General features: G+C 41.6%; 1 protein-coding gene across 3 annotated transcripts in view; it reads left to right on the top strand.

Moving 5' to 3' along the window:
• The window catches only part of pde4a (phosphodiesterase 4A, cAMP-specific), a 282,023-nt gene that overhangs the window by 42,027 nt on the left and 218,123 nt on the right, over positions 1 to 21,873 (top strand). For 2 of the 3 annotated variants that reach the window (XM_052042267.1, XM_052042268.1), the window contains 2 exons: positions 12,050 to 12,129; positions 18,897 to 19,126. In XM_052042267.1, coding sequence (XP_051898227.1) covers positions 12,061 to 12,129; positions 18,897 to 19,126 — 299 coding nt within the window. In that variant the 5' untranslated portion in view covers positions 12,050 to 12,060. The remainder of the gene's footprint in view (positions 1 to 12,049; positions 12,130 to 18,896; positions 19,127 to 21,873) is intronic. The other variant, XM_052042270.1, reaches the window with a different exon arrangement.

The following is a 21,873-nucleotide window of genomic DNA, read 5'->3' as shown; positions in this document are numbered from 1 at the left end:
TGGTGGGGAGGACTGTGTTTGTGACGGACGTAGTTGTGTCCACTACTCTCTACTGCCTCTTGTGTTCCTGTGCATTGGAATTGCCTTACCAGGCTGTGATGCAACCAATGAGAATACTTTCTACAGTGCATCTGTAATATTTTGTTAGAGTATTTGGTGACATGTTGAACCTCCTTAAGCTTCTAAGAAAGTAGAGGTGCTTGTGCACCTTCTCCATGATTACATCTATGTGCTGTGCCCAGGAGGTGTTAATGCCCAGGAATTTGAAGCCCATAGGGCCTGTTCCTGTGCTCTACTGTTCTATGATTACAGGTTCTCCCCTGATTATGAATGCATAACTTATGAACCCCTACATGAAAATGAGCATTTGGGAGACCAGTGGGAAGGATGGGGATGGATTTGCCGGCTGCTGCAGGACTGCAAGCTGCTTCTGTTGGGTGGCAGCAGTGCATTTCCGTGTGCTTTCTCTTCCCAACCCACCCACCCCCGCAACATCGGGGAGCTGGGTCAAGTTGAGCAGAGCAGGGAGCGCTGAGAAGACTCACTCAGTGATGCCAGCTGGCAGCCATTCTTCCCGTGCCTGCTCACTCTCCCATCACAGCTGTTTCTGTTCATTTCCAACTTATGAACCATTCAGGTTACCAGCAGTTTTCGGGAATGGAGCCCTGTCGTAATATGGGGATTGCCGATAGTGTAAATGACTGGTGAATGGTAGCTGCAGACTCAGTGGGTAGAAGGGCCTGTTTCTGTGATGTATGCTTCTTACAGTCTGGTGATTTATCTTTTTTTCTGTTATGTGTAGCTATGATTCTGGTCATTTTAATGCTAAGCAGGTCTAATTAATGCAGAGTGGCATTCTTGCCATTAGGCAGTCATGGTAGTGTAGCAGTTAGCGTAACGCTATTACAGCACCAGCGACCCAGGTTCAATTCCAGCTGCTGTCTTTAAGGAGTTTGTACGTTCTCCCCGTGTCTGTGTGGGTTTCCTCTGGGTGCTCCAGTTTCCTCCTACATTCCAAAGATGTACGGGTTAGGAAATTGTGGGCATGCTATGTTGGTGCTGGAAGAGCGGCGATGCTTGCGGGCTGCCCCCAGAACACTCTACGCAAAAGATGCTTTTCACTGTGTGTTTCGATGTACATGTGACTAATAAAGATCTCATCTCATCATCTCATCATCATCTTGGTATTTGTTGCTGACAATGCAGACTCTTCTCATCCGTCCTCATTCGTCCTGACAGTGTAGCGCTGTGCCAGGCTACTTCAGAGCATGGGTAAAAGGCAGTCATAGGAGGTCCAGACCAGGTAGGGGTTGCAACAGATTCATTTATAGGAGAAATTAGTTAGGTTTTTATGTAAATCCGACAGCTTTGCGACACAAATTCTCAAGCAGCCAGGGTAGGATATGTAAAGATCTCTCGATTATTAGGACACGGGACAACATATCCAAGCTTACTGAGCACAAGACTGTGGGAGCTGCAATCAAATGGCATGGCTCCCATGTCAGACAGCACTTTGAATGTCGCTTCCAGCCGTGAGACACAAAGGAGATTTTAGCTATTGGAGGCTGTACAAGAAAGACAGCTGCATTTTAAGATCTGAGGCAGGAATGTTTGTGGATGATTGCACAATGTTCACTTTCATTTGCAACTTATTAACAACGAGGCAGCCCATGCCTGGATAAGCAACCCCAAGACAACATTCAGGTTTGGGTTGCTGAGAGGCAAGTAACATAACAGGGAATGACCATCACCGAAAAGAGAAAATCTAACAACCTACCCTTCATATTTAATGACATTACCATCATTGAATTCCCCACCGTCAACTTGAAGTTCAAGATCATACAGGATAAAGCATCCTATTTGATTGCCATCCCATCCATCATTCTAAACACTTAGTCCATGGGGCATAGTGCCTACAGTGTGTCCTACAGTTGCTTACCTCAGCTACTCTGACTGCACCTCCCAAACCTTCACCCTCCACCCTGGAAGGGAACACCATCAGCTGCAGGTTCCCCTCCAATCTGCTAACTTGTGAATACTTTGGTGTTCCTTCCTTGAACTTCCTGCCCGTAAGCATGGTAGGAGAACAATCACTAGATGGACTCCACTGATTTAACAAGTTGTCTCTTCATCAGCTTTTCAAAGGCAAAAGAAACGGGCAATAAATGCTGGCCTTGCCATTAACAAACACATCCTGAAAAATGAATAGTAAAGACGAGAGACTGATCTCTACTCTGGAAGTCAGAGTTAAGGGATCCCTGCCTGGAAGAGGATCTGAAATGAGCTTGTGGAAATTTAACAAAATCTGGAAAATGTAAATAAAACAATAAATTGAATAAAAGAGGTCTAAGGTTCAAACCAGTGAAAATCATATTATCAGAAGAAAATTCTTCACACAAAAGGTTATGCTCATGTGGACTGGGCCTCCAATTGGAGTAATATAATCAGAACCTCCTAAATCATTTTAGAAAAAACGATGTTAGAATTGTTTAGGGGTGTGTGTGTGTTTGCAAGTTTGTGTGTGTGTGTCATTGTGTGTCTGTGTGCACATGCACAAATGCTAACATGGTGAATCACATCTTACAATCTTATTTTTTAATGTTATCTTCTATCTCAAGTCCCCTTGACCTTTCTGCTCCACCTGCTTGCCTGTACTCAATCTGACTCTGCATATGAACTCCCCTCCATATCTATGGCCAACCTATTGATCATGCTGTCATATAAGAATTTGCCAACTCCAAGAATAGGCTGTTGTTCTTTATTTATGTCTACCAATTTATTCCTCACAGTTTCATATTTTCCCTTCTACCTTCTCCAGTTAAACCATAGAACCATACAGCACAAAACAGGCCCTTCGGCCCACCATGTTGTGCCGTCCATCAAACCACCCTCACACTATCTAAACCTTTCCTCCCGCATATCCCTCTATCTCACATTCCTCCATGTGCCTATCCAACAAACTCTTGAACCTGTCCAATGTATCTGCCTCCACCACCACCCCAGGCAGTGCATTCCATGCACCAACCACTCTGGGTGAAAAACCTCCCCCTGACATCTCCCCTGAACCTCCCACCCATAACCTTAAAGCCATGCCCTCTTGTCTTGAGCATTGGTGCCCAGGGAAGGAGGCGCTGGCTGTCTACTCTATCTATTCCTCTCAATATTTTATATACCTCTATGATAATGTCTCCTCTCATCCTCCTCCTTTCCAGTGAATAAAGCCCTAGCACCTTAAGCCTCTCCTCATATTCCATACGCTCTAATCCAGGCAGCATCCTGGTAAATCTCCTCTGCACCCTCTCCAGTGCCTCCACATCCTTCCTATAATGCGGCGACCAAAACTGAACACAGTACTCTAAGTGTGGTCTAACTAGAGTTGTCCTCCATCACCAAACCAGTCAAATTATTCACTGACTCCTGTGGACTATCTTTCATGCTTTTGGAAGTACCATTGCACAGTTTCCCATCTCTGCCATTGCCCCATCCTTTGCACCCTCTAACCTCTGGCACATTATCACTTTGGCCACACCTCCCAGTGTGACTCATTATAGGGTTGTTACCTCTTTTCCTGCTTGGATTATAATTCTACAGCTATTCAATGCCATAAATGCTTGACAGATCAGGCAGCAAGTGTACAGAGACAGAATTAACATTTCAGGTCTGTGACTTTTTGACTGAAGAGTTCAGTTTCTCTCCACAAGTGTTGTTCGACCTGCCGAGCAATTTCAATATTTACTGATTTTATTCCACAATTCCAGCATCTTGCTTTGGTTTGAATGTAATAAGTGTGTTTATACAGTATGTATAATATGCATCTGTTTACACTGGCCCAACAGAAGCATCAAATATAAATTCCTTCACACATTCCTACTGTCAGCAGAAGACAAAACTGGGTTGAGGGGAGGGTGGAGTTCATTGCCAGGGAGAAGGGAGCAATGCTGAATGTGTCCTTAACTCATTTCATCCTCTGTATCCTTACAACAGAATTATAATACTGAACATTCTTCCAGATGCTGGATGCCTACAGAGTGAAAGGGTCATAAATGAAATGCTGTGTCCCTTTCCACCAGTGTTTTTAACGTCTGTCAGAACCATTTAGGACATGCCTGGCTGTTGCTATAGCAACGTGGACCACAATGCAATGACCATGAACATGCAACATTTCATACCTCATTTCAAAAGATCTTTTTAATATTTCCTCCACATTGTGAAACAATGTTCTCTCTTACTGTCCAGAGCCATGAACTTCCCTCTGGCTGCCTACCAAGGCTCTCACAGGAAGCTTGTTACCTGACACAGAGTTTCTCCTCATCCAGTACCCACAGAAATTATTGGTTGATGGTCAGAAGCAGAAGTCAGGCTGACATATCTCTTCCCTAGTTTTCTGCTAACAGTATAGACAGGGATTCACCCTGGCAGCGTTCGGGTCTCCGTCCCTCAGCTACATCTTCAAAATTTTGTTCAGCAGTGCCATGCATTCTTTCTTTTTAATTCCACACAGTGTCAAGCCAAATTCTATTCAGCCTACTTACTTTGTCATCTATTTATGTACTGTGATCTCATTGAAACCATTCCAATTTTTCAACATTCTCCTCATCTTTAAGCCACTAAAGGAAATGAGGAGAACCAATGCCTGCTTGCCCCCCTTTTCTCCAGGCACATTCACGAGAAATGAATTAATCTGAAATGTCTTGTTTCTCCATCAGAAGTGTGTTTGGACAGTTCAGATTTGTGTAGCTTGATGAGGCATTTCTTTTGCAGCCCTCTTCTCCTTTGCTGTCTTTGCTTTGTGTCTGGCATGTTTTCAGCTGGGATTTCCGCCCTCTTGCTTCAGCATTGTATTGGGAGGTAGGGTTACCCCAGCTTCCTTACAAAAAGTTGAAGTTATATATTAAAATTGAAATGCTCAATGGAAGAATCATACAGCAACTTTTTATTAGATATCAAGTGGGAAGGGTCCAGCTCCACCTGGCATCTGCCCACATAGAATGGAAAAGTCAGTGGTGCACTTCTGTGTCCCATCACCAGGAACGTAGGAACAGGAAGAGACCTTCAGTATGCTAAGCCTTCATTATTTAATAAGATATTGGCTGATCTGTGACTTAATTCCATACAACCAGTGCTTTTCTACTTTTCCACGTATATTAATGTCTTTGGTTAATAACAAACTGCTGGTCCTCCCCAGGTTACAATAGAGTTCCTGTCCCTGAGAACTATGTGTAACCCGAACTGTTCGCAAGTCGGAAATGCAGCTGCAAACCAAGTTCCCACACAGCAAAAGATGCTTGCGGCCCCAAAGCAGCCAGCAAATCCATCCCACCAGTCTCCAAAACGCTCATGGGCTCTATATAAGTTGAGCATTCATAAGCTGGGAAGGACTTGTATTTGTCTTAGAATTAAATTAACAATTAACCCAGTATTAATTATCAATTCTCGAAAGGAATTTCAATTTATACCATCATCTGTACTCATTTCCTAACTTCACTCCTGAAAGACTTAGCTCACATTTTTAGAGCATGGTCCAATATCCAAGACTCCTTACTCAATGGAAGTAGTTATTTTCCATTAAGAAGTTCCACTAATATCTTAAAAACATCAAGCAAGTCACTCCTTAACCTTCTAAATCCTGGGGAGTACAACTCTAGTTTGTGTAATCTCATCATTTTTGGTGTCCATGTATCACTATGGTGAATCCATGCTGCATTCCTTGAAATCAGTCTTGCCTTGCTTTTTGTGACATATATAAATGATTTGGATTTGATTACAGGGACTATGGTTAAGCAGTTTACCAATGATACTCATGATGAATGGAACTATTCATAGTCCTCCAGGTGCGATCTAACCAGTGTCTGGTATAACACCAGCATAACTTCCTCCCCGGTACTCCTTTCCTTGAGTTATAAAGGCCAGCATTCAATTAGCCTCTTTGATTATTTTCTGTGTTTGCCCAGGATATTTTAATGATCTCTGAGCAGGGACAATTAAATCTCTTTGATCCTTCACCCTTGGCTGCACCATGTTACAAAATTCCTGAAACATTGATTGTTATTGTGGCCTTAATCAGAATGATGGTGAGTGACACTATCATGGTTTGTGTGTGCAGTTGGAGGGGTAATAGGAGAATCACTCCACACTCTCATTTCCAAGGGAGCCAATGTTGATCACTGTCAGTGGTGATCTGGTAGTGGAGTTGACCCTCTATCTGCAATGCCCTGGGTGACACAGAAGGAAAGTTAGCAAAAGAATAGGAATATTGATTTCAACCAAAAAAGCTAAAATTGCATTTTAATATATTGGCAAAACAGAATGCAAAAACATAAGCATCTTTACCAAAATAAAAGCAGGAAATATTTGGGATGCTCCGCATCTGTGTAGAGAGAAACAGAGTTAATGTTTTGGGTTGGTGATGTTCTCATCAGAGGCTGCTTGACCTGTTGAGTATCCCCAGCATTTTCTGCTTCAATTCAGATTTCCAGCATCTGCAGTTTTTTTTTATTTTTATGCATCCTTACTTTCTCCTTATTCTCCTTATAAACTGGCTAATGAAACAATGGATAAAAGTAAATAAAATCATTTAAGAACAAAGGGAAAGGAGGATAAAGGAAAGAGTAGACTCTATTAGAATCACAACGGATTGAGTGAGGAGCTAGGAGCCGCATGTTAAATTCTGAATGAATACTTTGAATAATTTGCATCTGCCTTCGCGGAAGAGGATACATTAAGTGATCAGCATCTTGAAAAGTGAAAGCATTCTTAGAAAGGCATTTGACAAAATCCCACATGACAAATTGATGAAAAAAGTAAAAGCCCATAGGATTTAAGTGAAAGTGGGAAACTGGAATAAAAAGTAGCTCAATGAGAGAAAGTGAAGGGTATTGGTCAATGAAGGTTATAGTGACTGGTGACATATACACACTTGAGTTCTGTAGAGATAGGTACTGGCCCCTTTGATTTTTGTGATTTGAATTTAATTCAAATCAAACCATGCTTAAGAAGTTTGCCAACAATACCAAAATTGGCAGTGTGATTAAAATTAACAAAGAAAGTTCTAGACTTTAGGAAGATTACAATGGGTTGGTTAGGTGAGCACAATAGTAACAAATAGAATTTAATCAAAGAAAGTGTAAGGCAATGCATTTGAGAAAAGCAAATGAGATCCGGTAATACACAATTAATATAATGTACTAAGAAGTATACAGGAACAAGAGTGATGTCAAGAGTTCAGGACCTGCATGTTCCTGTTAGGGTGAAGAGCAAGGCTGGCAGGTTTCAGCAACCCTGGTTGGTGAATGGTATTGAGGCTCTGGTTAAGAAAAAGAGGGAGGTATACACAGCGCATAAGCAAGTGGGAACTAGTGAAGCTTGTGATGACTACAAGAAATGTAGGAGTGCGCTTAAGAGAGAAGTTAGGAGGGCAAAATAAGGATATGAGAAGGATCTGGTAAGCAAGGTGAGGCAAAATCCCAAGAGATTCTGTAGGTATATTAAGAGTAAAAGGGTGGCTAAGGAGAGAATAGGTCCCCTTAAAGATCAGCATCTTTAGTGGTACCAAAGGAAATGTGTGAGATTTTTAATGAATATTTCTGTTCAGTTTTTACTGTGTAGAAAATGATGGAAGTTAGGGAAATGGGGGAAATGAGTAGTGTTGTCTTGGACTACATACGAATTAGCAGGGAGGAAGTATTGGATGTCTTAAAGTGCATTAGGGTGGATAAATCCCCTGGGGCCTGACCTAGTGCATTCTCGGACCTTGTGGGAAGCTAGAGAAGAAATTGCGGAGGCCCTTGCAGAGATTTTTGGTTCATCTCTAGTCACAGGTGAGGTTCCAGAGGACTGGAGAATGGCTAATGTACCATTGTTTAAAAAGGATGGCAAAAACAAGCAAGGAAGCTACAGGTCAGTGAGTCTGACATTGGTGGTGGATAAATGCTGGAGGGGATTCTGAGGGACAGGATCTACCAACATTTGGAGAGACAGGGTGTGATTTGGGACAGTCAGTATGGGAAGTTGTGCCTGACAAATTTCTTGAAGTTCTTCGAGGAGTTAACCAAGCGGGTATATGAAGGTAGGACAGTGGATGTTGTCTATATGGACTTTAGCAAAGCCTTTGACAAGGTCCCTCATAGCAGAATAGTCTGGAAGATTAGATCACATGGGATTCAGGGGGAGAAAGCGGATTGGATTCATAATTGGCTCAATGGTAGGCTCAGTGGTAGGGTGATGGTTCAGGGTTGTTTCTCAGACTGGAGGCCTGTGTCTAATGGTGTGCCACAGGGGTCAATGCTGGGACCTTTGTTGTTTGTAATTTATATAAACAATTTGGATGTGAATGTACAAGGCATGGTTAGTAAGTTTGCAGATGATACTAAAATAGGTGGTGTTGTAGATAGTGTAGAAGGATATGAAAAATTACAGAGGGATCTTGATCAGCTACACATGTGGGCTGAGGACTGGCAAACGACTTTCAATCCATATTAATATAAGGTATTGCATTTTGGGAGATCAAACCAGGGTAGGACTTGTACAGTGAATGGTAAGGCCCTGGGGAGTATTATGGAACAGAGGGACCTTAGAGTGCAAGTGCATAGTTTGCTGAAAGCGGCGTCACAGTTAGATAGTGGTGAAGAAAGCGTTTGGCATGCTGGCCTTCATCAGTCAGGGCATTGAATATAGAAATTGGGAAGTTATGTTGCGGTTATATAAGGCATTGTTGAGGCCGTACTTTGTGTACAGCTTTGGTTACTCTGTTATAGGAAAGATGTTATTAAACTAGAAAGGGTGTAGAAAAGATTTACCAGGATGTTAGCTGGACTTGGGGGCCTGAATTATAAGAATAAGTTCCATAGACTAGGACTTCGTTCCCTGGAATGTAGGAGATTGAGGGGTGAACTGATAGAGGTATATAAAATCATGAGGGGCACAGACAGGGTGAAAGCATATGTCTCTTTCCCAGGGAGGAGGTGCTAAAACCAAGAGGACACAGGTTTAAGATTTAAAAGGGACATCGGGGCAACTTCTTCATGCAAAGGATAGTGCATATTTGGAATGAGCTGTCAGGAATAGTGGTTGAGGAGGGCATATTAGCAACATTTAAAAGCCATCTAGAAAGGTACATGGATAGGAGCGGTTCAGAGAGCTATGGGCCAAACACAGGCAGGTGGGACTAGCTCACTGGGCAACACAGTTGGCATGGACGAGTTGGGCCAAAGGGCCTATTTCCATGCTGTATGACTCTATGACTCTAACAGTGGGATCTTGGAGTATTGCCCACAGATCACTGGATGTAGGAGGACAGGTAGATAAAATGGCTATGAAGGCATATGGGATAGTTACCTTTATTGGCTGAGACACAGAATACAAGAACAGGAAGGTCATGCTGGAACTGTATAAAAAGTTAGCCAAGCCATGGCAAGAATCCAATATACAATGCTGGTAAACATATAACATGAAGGATGTGTTAACATCAGAAAGGGTGAAGATGAGATTTATATGAAGATTTATATTTATGAAGATGATAAGATAAGATTAGATTAGATATCTTTATTTGTCACATGCACATCGAAACACACAGTGAAATGCATCTTTGCGCAGAGTGTTCTGGGGGCAGCCCGCAAGTGTCGCCACGCTTCCTGCGCCAACATGGCATGCCCACAGCTCCCTAACCCATACATCTTTGGAATGTAGGAGGAAACCGGAGCACCCGGAAGAAACCCACGCAGACACAGGGAGAACGTACAAACTCCTTACAGACAGTGGCCAGAATTGAACCTGGGTCACTGGCGCTGTAATAGCGTTACGCTAACCACTACACTACCGTGATGCCAAGGCTGGAGAATTACAATTATGAGCATAGTTGCTTGGCTGGGATTTTCTTCTGTGGAGCAAAGGAGACCGAAGGGAGATTTCATTAAAGTGCATAGTATTATGAGAAATCTAGACAAGGTGAACAGAAAGTACCCATTTGCTTCAGCAGAGAGGACATTAATTAAGGAACAAAAATTTAAGTTGCATCTCCATAAGTTTAATTGGTGGAAAGATTTGAGAATACTTGAGGATGTTTTTTAACAATGAGCACTGGGGATCTGGAATCATTGTTTGAAAGGGTGATACAAGCAGAAACTCTGCACAATTAAAAAGTACCCGGATAACCAGTGGATGAGCTGTAACCTCTGAGGCTTTGAACTGAGAGTTGGGTTTAACCTGGCTGATTTTTGCCCAAATGGAATACAAGATGTCAAATAGCTTACCTTTGATGCAAATTGTCTATCATTCTGAAGCTAGTAAGCTTAAAATAAACTGAGCTCCATTAATATCTTTTAGATTCTCTACTTTAAAACCCTAAATGCCACAATATTCAAACTGTCTCCATAAATAGCCACAGGCATTATGAAAATTGAGTGAAGCACTGAGATCCCAGAGGTAGGAGGTTAAAAAGGACGGAATATGAGTAAATTAAGTAGAATATTTAAACCAAGTTGAAGTCATTAGATCATTTACAGTAATTGTCCACTTTGATAGAACATCTTAAGATTTTCTCCAGGAACATTTCTAACTTGCTAATAAAAATCTGGAAAGAGCAACACACAGACAAGGCTAACTGACCTCAGTATAATGCAGAGGAAAATTAAATTTAAAGGAGAAATTGGTAAAAAAAATGTAATTGATGGAGCAGAAAGCTAACTTAACTAACACTATAGTGAACAAGTACAAAGCATATGATCATGAGTTTAATTCCTAAACCTAGCAAAAGAACCATCTCGAATGGACTGGGAAACAGCCACAACAGGTGTTCTTAGTGTCATAGGTTTAAGAGGAGACATTAGTCAAAGTTCCCATTCCTCACCATTTTTCAGTCAATCCCAATGATAATTTGAAAAGCAAAACAAAAACTGCAGATGCTGGAGTTCTGAAATAAAAACAGAAAATGCTGGAAACACTCATCAGGCCAAGGGTCTCAGAATTTAAACATTATCTCTCTTTCTCTTCCACATATGCTGCCTGACCTGCTGGGTGTTTTCTGCATTTTCTGTTTGTATTTCCGACATGAAGTTGTGTATGTTTCTGGTAATTACTTATCGTGACACAGAAGGAGGCCTCTTCAACCCTTTGAAACAATGCCAGCTTCCAGGAAAGCAATCCCATCTGTCCCATTCCTCCCCTGTTTTCCTGCAGCCCTGCAACTTGTTTTTTCCCACATGCCCATCAACCTTGATACTTTTTGGCATTTATGAGAGGTAGTTTACAGTAGCCACTGAACCTACCAGCACATCTTTGGGATAAGGGAGGAATGCTGAGAACGTGCAAACTCCACAAAGACAACACCCAAAGTCAGAACTGAACCCTAACCCTGGAGCTGGAAGGCAGTTGTACTAACTGCTACACCACTATGTTGCTCGTGGCACTAATGGCAGAGTTTCCTCCTCTGAATTGTCTACTGTAACCAATTTAGGGAGAAGGTAGTGGGGAGGGCGAAGATTAAAATTCTGTGAAGGTTCAGCATGAACCTCCAAGATATCATTACCAAATTTTGTGCAATTTCTCTATTTTTAGATTTTAATGAATATAATTTGGTTAAAAAAATTAAATACTGAGCAATCATTTTCAATTAATATGACAAAGGCTTTGAGTTTCAAGCATCTGTGGAAAGAGAAAGGCATTAATTCATACTTACAGAGATTATGGCTCACATAGATGGAGAATAAGTTAAAAACAGCACCATCTTAATCTAAGTTAAATAAGGCAGGATGATTCATCCCCCTGGAGACTCTCCTTACTGAATGGCTGATGAATTAGAGCATAAAAATAAATATAGTCATTTAATGCAGTGGAGCTAAGAAATTACCTTGTATTCCTATTAGATTCTCTGTCCTAAAGTCCACAATATTCAGCCAATGCAGAGGGCTCAGTATCTCTGTTGATGGCAATGTGAGTGTGCTCAGTGAAGTCTTTACACCCCAGGAAACCTAGTTTAAAAATGAAGGACACAGGAATATGAGGAAACGAAGCAAAACTTTTCCAAAATTTATTCTCTTGTGGAAAATGTTTCCAGGAAAGGCTCTGATGTTGGCTCAAGAGAGATCAAGAGCAACTTTTCTGGAGAAAGAGGGAACCACTGCCAAGACTGGGAAGGTGAGATTGAGATTCACAAATCAGGATAAGTGGCTGTGACTATTAATTGCCATCCTTTCCTGCTACATGGATGTATTTTTGCTGATTTTGTTTGCCATCTAGTTATTTCCCATCTTCCTGCCTGACAGTGCTGATTCTTGCTAGAAGATGGTTCCTAGGACCCAGACTACATTCTGATGCTGTTGCCAGAATGATAGTCCTTCAGGAGAAATGTGGATGATGAATGTTGCAGGGTGCTCATTCCTTGCCCAACAACAAATATTTCCCAGCAGGAAGTTCGATAGATTCTAGAATTATTCCTGTGGATTGGAGGGTAGCAAATGTAACTCTACTATTTAAGAAAGGAGGGGAGAGAAAACAGGGAACTTCTGATGTGTTACCTGAACATCAGTGGTGGAGACAGTGCTGGTATATATAACAAAGGGACCTAACAACAGAACATCTTGAAAAGAATAATAAAATTGAGCAGAGCAGCATAAATTTATAAAAAGAAAATTATGTTTAACTAATCTAGAGTTCTTTGTGACTGGTAGAATAGGATAGGGGGAACCGGTGCATGTGGTGTATTTGGATTTTCAGTAGTCTTGAGATAAAGTTCCAAACAGGAGGTTGGTCAGCAAGGTCAGAGCACGTGGAATAGGGATAATAGCGCTTCTTTCCCAGGGCACCAATACTCAATACAAGAGGGCATGGCTTTAAGGTAATGGGTGGGAAGTTCAAGGGAGATGTCAGAGGAAGGTTTTTCACCCAGAGAGTGGTTGGTACATGGAATGCGCTGCCGGGGGTGGTGGTGGAGGCTGATACGTTGGGCAAGTTCAAGAGATTGTTAGATAAGCATATGGAGGAATTTAAGATAGAGGGATATGTGGGAGGAAGGGGTTAGATAGTCTTAGGAGTGGTTTGAAGGTCGGCACAACACGGTGGGCCGAAGGGCCTGCATTGTGCTGTATTGTTCTATGGTTCTATGGAAAATTGGTAATTGGTTTATTATTTCACATGTACCGAGATACAGTAAAAAACTTTGTTTTGCATACCATCCATACAGATCATTTCAAAACGTAAATACATCGAGGTAGTACAAAGGGAAAAGCAATAACAGAATGCAGAATATAGTGTTACAGAGAAAGTGCAGTGCAGGTAGACAATAAGGTGTAAGGGCCATGACAAGGTAGAATGTGAGGTCAAGAGTTCATCTTTATCGTACAAGAGGTCCATTCAAGCGTCTTATAACAGGGGGATAGAAGCTGTCCTTGAGCCTGGAGGTATCTTCTGCCCAATGGAAGGGGGAGAAGAGAGAATGACAGGGGTGGGTGGGATTTTTGATTATTTTGGCTGCTTTCCCGATGCAGCGGGAAGGGTAGACAGAGTCCTTGGAGGGGAGGCTGGTTTTTGTGATGGACTGAGTTATGTCCACAAGTCTGCAATTTCTTGTGGTCTTGGTCAGAGCAGTTGCCATACCAAGTTGTGATGCATCCGGATAGGATGCCTTCTATAGCCCATCTTTAAAAATTGGTGAGGGTCAACAGGGATATGCACAAAAATCAAAGAATGAGAGTAAACAGATGGTTTTCAGGTAGTTAAGCTATGACTAGTGGGGATACTGCAGGGGTCGGTGTTGGGCTCCAGCTATCCACAATTGATATCAACAATTTGTTAAGGGGACCAAATGTCATATTTCCAAGTTTGTTGATGATACAAAGCTAGGTGGGATATAAATACGGAGGAGGATGTAAAAGATTTCAAGGGGATATATATATATATATATATATATATATATATATATATATATATGAGCTGAGTGAGTGGAATAGAAGAAGGCAGATAGGAATAATGTAGAAAAATGTGAAATTATCTACTTTGGTGCACTAAACAGAAAAGCAAGAGTACTCTTTAAATAGTAAGAGATTGGGCAATGGTGATGTTCAAAGAAACCTGGGTGTCCTTGTACACAAGTCACAAAAGGCCAATATGCAAGTGCAGCAAGTAACTGGGAAGGGAAGTAGTATTTTAGCCTTTAAGACAGGGTTTAAGTCAAGAAGTAAAGATGTCTTATTGAAGTTATATAGGGCTTTAATGAGACCGCACCTGGAGTATTGTGCACAGTTTTGATCGTGTTATCAAATAAAGGGTATACTTAATCATAGAGGGAGTGCGGCAAAGATTCATTAGACTCATTCCAGGGTTGGCGGGTTTGTCATATGAGGAGAGGTTGAGTAGACTAGGCCTGTAATCACTAGCTCTTAAAAGAACAAGAGAATATTACATTGAAATGTGCAAAACTCTTAAAAGGCTGGATGTAGGGAGAAAGTTTCACATGGCCGAGGAATCTAGATAGGGAGTCAAAGTCTCAGAATAAGGAGTACGCTACTTAGGATTGATATGAGGAAACATTTCTTCACACAGGTACTAGTGAATCTTTGGACTTCTCTACGCTGGGGAGCTCTAGATGCTCAGTCAGCGATTAATTCAAAATAGAGATTGATACATTTCTGGAATTAGGGGAACCAAACGATTTGGGGGTTGAGCAGGTAAATGTTATTGAGGTAGAAGATCAGCCATGATCATGGTGAAGACTAATCAGGCCAAATGGCCTACTCCTGCTCCTATTTCTTATGTTTGTATGTTCTTCACAGAAGACTGATTCCTAATTTTAAAATGGATGTCAAGAACAAAGTGACAAATTATGGATTTTTGAACTCAGGTGCTATTGTGGGAAGGTGAACAAACTATGAACGAGAATGTTTTTGAGAAGAGGTATTAAATAGAAACAATCATTTATAGTTTCAGGGCAACAACCCATCCTTAGGAATCTAATAATGTTCTGGTGGGGCTTGATGGGGTTGATGATGAGTTGATGTTTTCTCTTATGGGGTAATCTAGACTTGGGGGTGTAGTTTCAGAACAAGAAATTTCTCTCCTGGATAGCTGTGGAAAGTCAGTAAATATATTCAAAGTTGAAGTAGATTTTTGGACTGTAGGAGAACCAAGGATCATGGGGAATAGACAGGAAAATGGAGTTGAGGTCAAGATGTCATTGAAGGGTGGAGCAGACTTGAGTGGCCATATGGTCTACTCCTACTATTTTCTTATGTAATAAATTTAGTACATTTCTTGAGGAGGTTATAGATTGGATATTGAGGTAAGTTGATGTGTGTTATCTATGTTTATTTTCTGAAAGGTTCCAGTACTCTTCCTTTCTAGCTGAAGCCTTTTAGAAATAAGCAAAAATAACATGGGGTCAGTGCAATGTATTGGGCTGAAATAGATTTAGATAGGCTGGCAGATTTAGTAGCCCTGTGGTAATTGGGAGGTGGATAACTGTTGTTAAGGGCTTCCCAGGGGTTCTGGTGGGCTTTTTACAATGTTTAAAAATTATATGAAGTTATCTAAATTCTTAGTGATTTAACATGATATCTGTGGAAGAACAGGAAAAGAAATGTCTGTGGCCAGTAATGTACCAAATGAAATTTAAGATAGAGGATTGTAAAGTTATGGGATCTGGTGGGAGGGAGGATTATGCAGAATATGTGCAGTGGACATGTGCATACTGAGTTGCAACAGAATCACCCTAGGAGACACGAGACTGCAGATGCTGGAATCTGGAGCAACAAACAATCTGCTGAAGAAAGTCAGCGGCTCAGCATCTGAGCAGGAAAGGAATCATCGACATTTCGGGTCAAAATCCTGCATCAGGACTAAAAGTGGAGAGATAAGATAGCCAGTATAAAGAGGAGAGGGGAAGTGGTGAGACAGGGGCCAGTGGCTGATGGGTGGACTGAGGAGGGCTGAAGGATGAAGGGCGGATCGAACCAGCTAGGGAAGGTGGAGTTGGGAGACAGAGGCAGGTGGATGATAGGTGGAGGCAAACAAAAGGCAGATGGAGCCATGTAGGGGGAGCAGAGGGTGGAGATGCAGACAGCTAGGAGGGTGATAAGCAGGAACACAAAGGCTTCCAGTGCTGGAATCTGGTAAGTAAAGGTAGGAATAACCGTATGGTTTGGGTGGAAAGATCATGTAACCAAATGAAAGGAGCAAGGTTGCATTGTGTAGTTAGATCTGTGTGGAGTCATTAAGAGAGCTTGGACTTTAGGAAAGGGCCATTAGTCCCATTAATGATGGTATCATGCTGTGTTTATCAGGGGGAGAGATGAATAGTGAACACATCACAGACAAATTATTGGAAGTATCACTTCACGGAATGGAAATAGAAATAACTATATTAAACATGCTTGTGCATCTCAGCATGAAATTGAAAACTGGAGTTTATATTGAAGACGTTGCTCTGTTCTGTACTGTACTCCTACACACACACAATCCAAGGCTTTCCCATTATCTCATAATGTTTGCAGTGCACCATCCCTCATCACCTCAACACATTCTCAGATTGTTCATTATTTTTGCCGGTGATTCACTGTATTTATTTCGTGTTGCATTAATGAGGGATCTACACTGCATGCCACTAAATTCTCATGTTGTAGTTTTCATGCTGAAATTGTTCCTCTGCATTAAGGAATCAGCCACTAAAGTGACAATGTACCAAGATTGCTACGGTACCTTATATCTTGGCAAACTGAAGCTGCTGGGTTTCCCAGGGCTGTGTTTTGCTCTGACCCCACACCAGTGACAGCGAATAGTTTATATTATCAGAATAGCACCAGGAAATTCAGTGTAAACTGATCAAAGCTGCTTAAAGCCCGATGCATCCCTTAACAACAAGAGAATGGACCTATAGCAGTTTGATCTTGAGCATTTCTGGGCTAAAATTCTTCAGTACTGGGAAATGTGCTTTAAAATGCCACTACGGGAAGGGATAGCCCACCAACAAAATTCTATCATGTTTGAGGGACAAGGTGCTATGCAGCATTACACATTCTGTTGCAAAGAAAGGCCTTTCCTCTACTTGCTTGCAGAGTTAGGAGAGCATGACAGCCAGCCTAAAGATCAGAAAGATGCTGAGTTGAGACGAGAGGTATTGGGTTGGCGGTAGGTGGGTTATAGAGTCAGGGGCATCAGTGGAAGAGGCCATCAAGCAGCAGAGATGGAGTACTGAGATGGAACAGGTGAGGAGGGACTTACTGACTCCATCAGATGGCAGACCTAGGTACATATGACAAAACTGCACCTTGGAATGAGATACCGGATGATAAATTTTTCAAATCATTTGCACCAATTCCCTTTGACAATTCAGCTTTTTTTTGTGACATGATGTCTCAGAGCCTCTGAATCAATCTATGGAATCCTCATGGATGAGGTGAAGTGATTATAGGATTTGCATCCTTCCCAATAGCACACAGCTCACTTAACCAGAATCAGAAAGTGTAGCAAATATTAGGGGCAAAGCTAATGCATCCCAGGGCTTTTGCTAGGATTTAACCTGCTAGAATTGTACAGATTCACTACAGAGTACTGTTAACCTCTTCACCGGCCATTCATCCAGGACAGCCCAACCTTAGTAAAACAGAAAATGATTGAAAACTCACTAGGTTGGGCAGCATCTGCAGAAAGAGAAACACAATTTGTGTTTCAGGTCAAAAACCCTTCATCAGAAAGTTCTTACGAAAGGTCTCTGTCCAAAAATGTTAACTCTGTTTCTCTTTCCATTGATGCTGTCTAATCTGTGACTGTTTCCAGTATTTTCTGTTTTTACTTCAGATTTCCAGTGTCTGCAAGTTTTTGATTTTAGATCCTACCTAAGGATGGACACAAGGGGGTGGTTCATTTTCAGTAATATCCTGGTGTACTATCACCTTGAAACCCCCAGAGTGCTAGTTGGTCTTTAGATATCTAATAACCATTTATTTAATTCATTCCTGGGATGGGGGCCTCACTGCCAAAGCTAGCATTTATCGCTCATTCCCAATTGCACTTGACCTGTTGTTGTCCTTGTGGTGAAGGTAGTTCCACAGTCCATGGCTTTGCTGGGTTATTTCGGAGAGTACTTAAGTCAGACTACTGTGGGTCTGGAGTCACATATAGTACAGACCAGAAATCAATGGCAGATTTCCTTCTGTTAAGGACATTAGAGAACCAGATGGAGGCTTCTGCAAACTAGCAGATTGTTTTGTCACCATTACTGACACAAGCTTTTTATTCCAGAATGTTTAATTTATTGAAATTTAATTCCCCAGTTGCCATGCTGGGATTTGGCTTTGGATATCAGTCCAGGCCTCTGGATTACTAGCCCTTCATATAACTGTATGCCACTGTTGCTGTAGGCATGAAGTCAGCCTTCTCTGATTGAACAGTACTTACTGAAAGACCCTCACCTAATCTGTTGAATGACTCGTCATAGAATGTGTATGTTGCCACAATGTCCCTGACTGCAGCATGATTACATAACAGCTCATTGAATAATGGACCCACCAGATGTTAATATCTAACAGACAATGTGGTGGAAGCTTTTCTCTGTAACTGCCTTTTTTAATTCATTTCATGCAGTTCTAGCCATGGGAGTGTTTGATGGCACAATGCAGAGGGAGCTTTACTTCTATATAACCTGTTATGTACTTGCACTAGGAGTGCATAATGGCACAATGTAAAGAGATCTTTTTTCTGCCTTTAACTCAATGCAGACTAATTTTACACACACATATGCGTAAACAGGCCATCATAAATAACAACAATGAGTTGCATTGTATGTCTTGGGACAGTGTGGCAGGATACTGGGTCGACCTGCCGTTCATCAATTAACTGGAGAACAGCTGAAGGAATGTGACTTTTGGTAAAATGGTTGAAACTCTGGCTCATCCTGTCTGTTTCTTTTCTAGAAAAGTAAGGAGACTTTGGACTCAGGGCGCTGCAGCCGATCGTACACATCCAGTAGTACATTGGGCATGGACACACGCCGAGGTCGCCGCACTTTTTCTGGCACTCTGCAAGTACCACAGTGGAGGACAAGGTCCAGGTCACCAGAGGTGGACAGGTTCCAGAGGCCAACCACTCTGCCACTGCTCATCCCTCCCCGCATAGCTATCACACACCCAGACCAAGAGACCAGGTACGAGCCAGACAGTTACAGTTTGGAATTGGTGCATTATATTAGTTGGTGCAAATGGTAGTTGGCAACTTCGCCACACTGGTCTTCCTTCCATAAACAGGTGGAAAAATGCAAATGAAGGATATATCTCTGGGTGGTGCCTGAGTGCAGCCCTGGTACTGGTGTGTGTCCAAAGTGCAATGCAGTCCATTTGGGATTTAGGTATTCAATGAATGCATATCTTCAGGGTCAAGTAAGGGCATGTTCATTTTTTAGGTTCACTGTAATTAAGCCATCCTGAGTTAGGTGGGAGATGTTTGTGATAACATACAACATGATTTGGATATTGCCAGTTTCAGAAGAGTGAGTGGAAAGGCCCTAGCAGTTAAGATTGACTACACACAATCCTTGGCCTGGACTGGTTATCAGGACCCATTCTTGGCATGGTGTCTCTCAAGGTGAGGACATTCTTCATCACTGATTTGCATTTTTTGTTCAGAAGGGTGTTTGGAGCCAAATTCTGATCAGGTAGGTCTGCTCTATAGACACAACATGTTGAAAGGCAGACTGAGATGGATTGAATAGGTTGTCTACTCCAGTAGATCAGGTGCAGAATGGTTGCTGTCAACCAGTTTCCAGAGCATTAACTTCTGACTGGTGGGTGTAAGAGTGAACAGGAGGCAACCTGTTTGCTGAACAGCAATGGATCTAATGCACCTGTTGGTTGAAATCAGCACATTCTCTAACACATGCATCACTGAAACTAATGCACTTGTTTGAACACAGTGCTGTATCTAATTTACATATTGGCTGAACATACTAATAAATCTAATGCATGTTTTGGTTGAACACAGTGTAGTACGTAGTGCATCTGTTGGCAAAATGCATTGCTGTATCTGATGTACCTGTTGATTTAACACAGTGCTATATCTAATGTACCTGTTGGTAAAACAGAACATTCAGCAATGTTAAAACACAGCACTGTAACAAAAGCACATACTGATACATGCTGTGTTCGACCAATAGATGGATATTGTATTATTTTAATTTGTGGCAGTGCACTTTGCAGTTTTCTAACACGTAACTGCTAATGGGAATAAGTGTAATTTTGACCATCTCTGTAGCCTCCTTAAATGTATTACTATGTAAAACACAATTTCTCACTGTCAATAGAACAGACACAGTACAACAGATGGATAATTTATTTTTATATTAATCTAATCTGTTGCTGATTAGCCAGGAGGGCTTTACTACACATAAGCATGATTGGACACTTGCTTTATTTCTGAACAGAGCACTGTAACTAATGTACCTGTTGACTGGACGCAGTACTACAGTGAATGCATCTGCTGATTGAACATAGAATGGTATCAGATGCCTGTTAGATGAATACAACACTGCCTCTAACACTGCATCTGCTGCTTGAAAGCACGTCTCTATATCTAATGTAACTGCTGGTTGAAAGCAGATCTTACATATCTGTAGCTTGAATGCAGCAGTCTATCTAAAGTACTTGTTGCTTGAGCACAGTAATATAACTACCATACTGGTTGGTTGAACAAAACACTGGCTAATGCACTGCTTGGATGAACTCAACATTGTCTCTAATACACCTTTAGTTGAACACAGGGCTCTAACTAGTACACTTGTTATTTGGACACAATGTTTTGTCTTAACATATCTGTTGGTTTATAACGTGTGCTTTAAATGCAGCCGTTACTTGAAAATAACATTGCAACCAACACATCTGTTGGTTGACCACATCACTGTATCCAAAGCACAATGCACTTAACGTATTTTTTGGTTAAATACAGTCTGTTATGTAATACACCTGATGGTAGAACACAGTACTGTAACTATTGCAGTTGTTAGTTAAACACCACTATACTTAATGCACTCTTTGGTTGAACATAGCTTGTTATGCAGCATATCTGTTGGTTGAACTTGGTTCTGTATCTAATAAGATAAGGGATAAGATAAGATATCTTTATTAGTCACATGTACATCGAAACACACAGTGAAATACATCTTTTTGCGTAGAGTGTTCTGGGGGCAGCCCGCAAGTGTCACCACGCTTCCGGCGCCAACATAGCACGCCCACAACTTCCTAACCCGTATGTCTTTGGAATGTGGGAGGAAACAGGAGCACCCGGAGGAAACCCACGCAGACACGGGGAGAACGTACAAACTCCTTACAGACAGCGGCCGGAATTGAACCCAGGTCACTGGCGCTGTAATAGTGTTACACTAACCGCTACACTACCGTGCCTGCTGTATCTGTTGCTGTAATCAGTTCTGTATCTTTGTTGAACACAACATGTTATGTAACACATCTTTTGGTTGAACGTGGCTCCTTATGTAAAGATGGTTGAACACAGTTCATTATGAGCATGGTGCCAAAATTGCTGCACGATTTGGTTGAACAGAGCACTGTAACTAACTCACCTCTTTTATGAACACAATTCTGTATCTACCACACCTGTTAGTTGAACACAGCTTATAATGTGATCCAACTATTGGTTCAGCAGTTAGCAAACCTAATACAGCTTTGCAGCGCTAGAATCACAACATTGGTTGGTTGAAAATAGTCCTCTATCAAATGCACCTATAAGCTGAAACATCTAAAGCAATTGCTAATTGAATGTAGTGTGGTATCTAACATGCCCATTGCTTGAACAACTGAGGAAATGAAACATTAGAAAGAAGGAAGACATCTTCTACCTAACCCGAAATATGTCCTTAAATCTTCCTAATCTATCTGGAAATAC

Source organism: Pristis pectinata, chromosome 31 (assembly GCF_009764475.1).
Source record: "Pristis pectinata isolate sPriPec2 chromosome 31, sPriPec2.1.pri, whole genome shotgun sequence".
NCBI lineage: Eukaryota > Metazoa > Chordata > Chondrichthyes > Rhinopristiformes > Pristidae > Pristis > Pristis pectinata.
The sequence above is the reverse complement of the archived record's forward strand: the minus strand, read 5'-3'. Positions and strand labels throughout refer to the sequence as shown.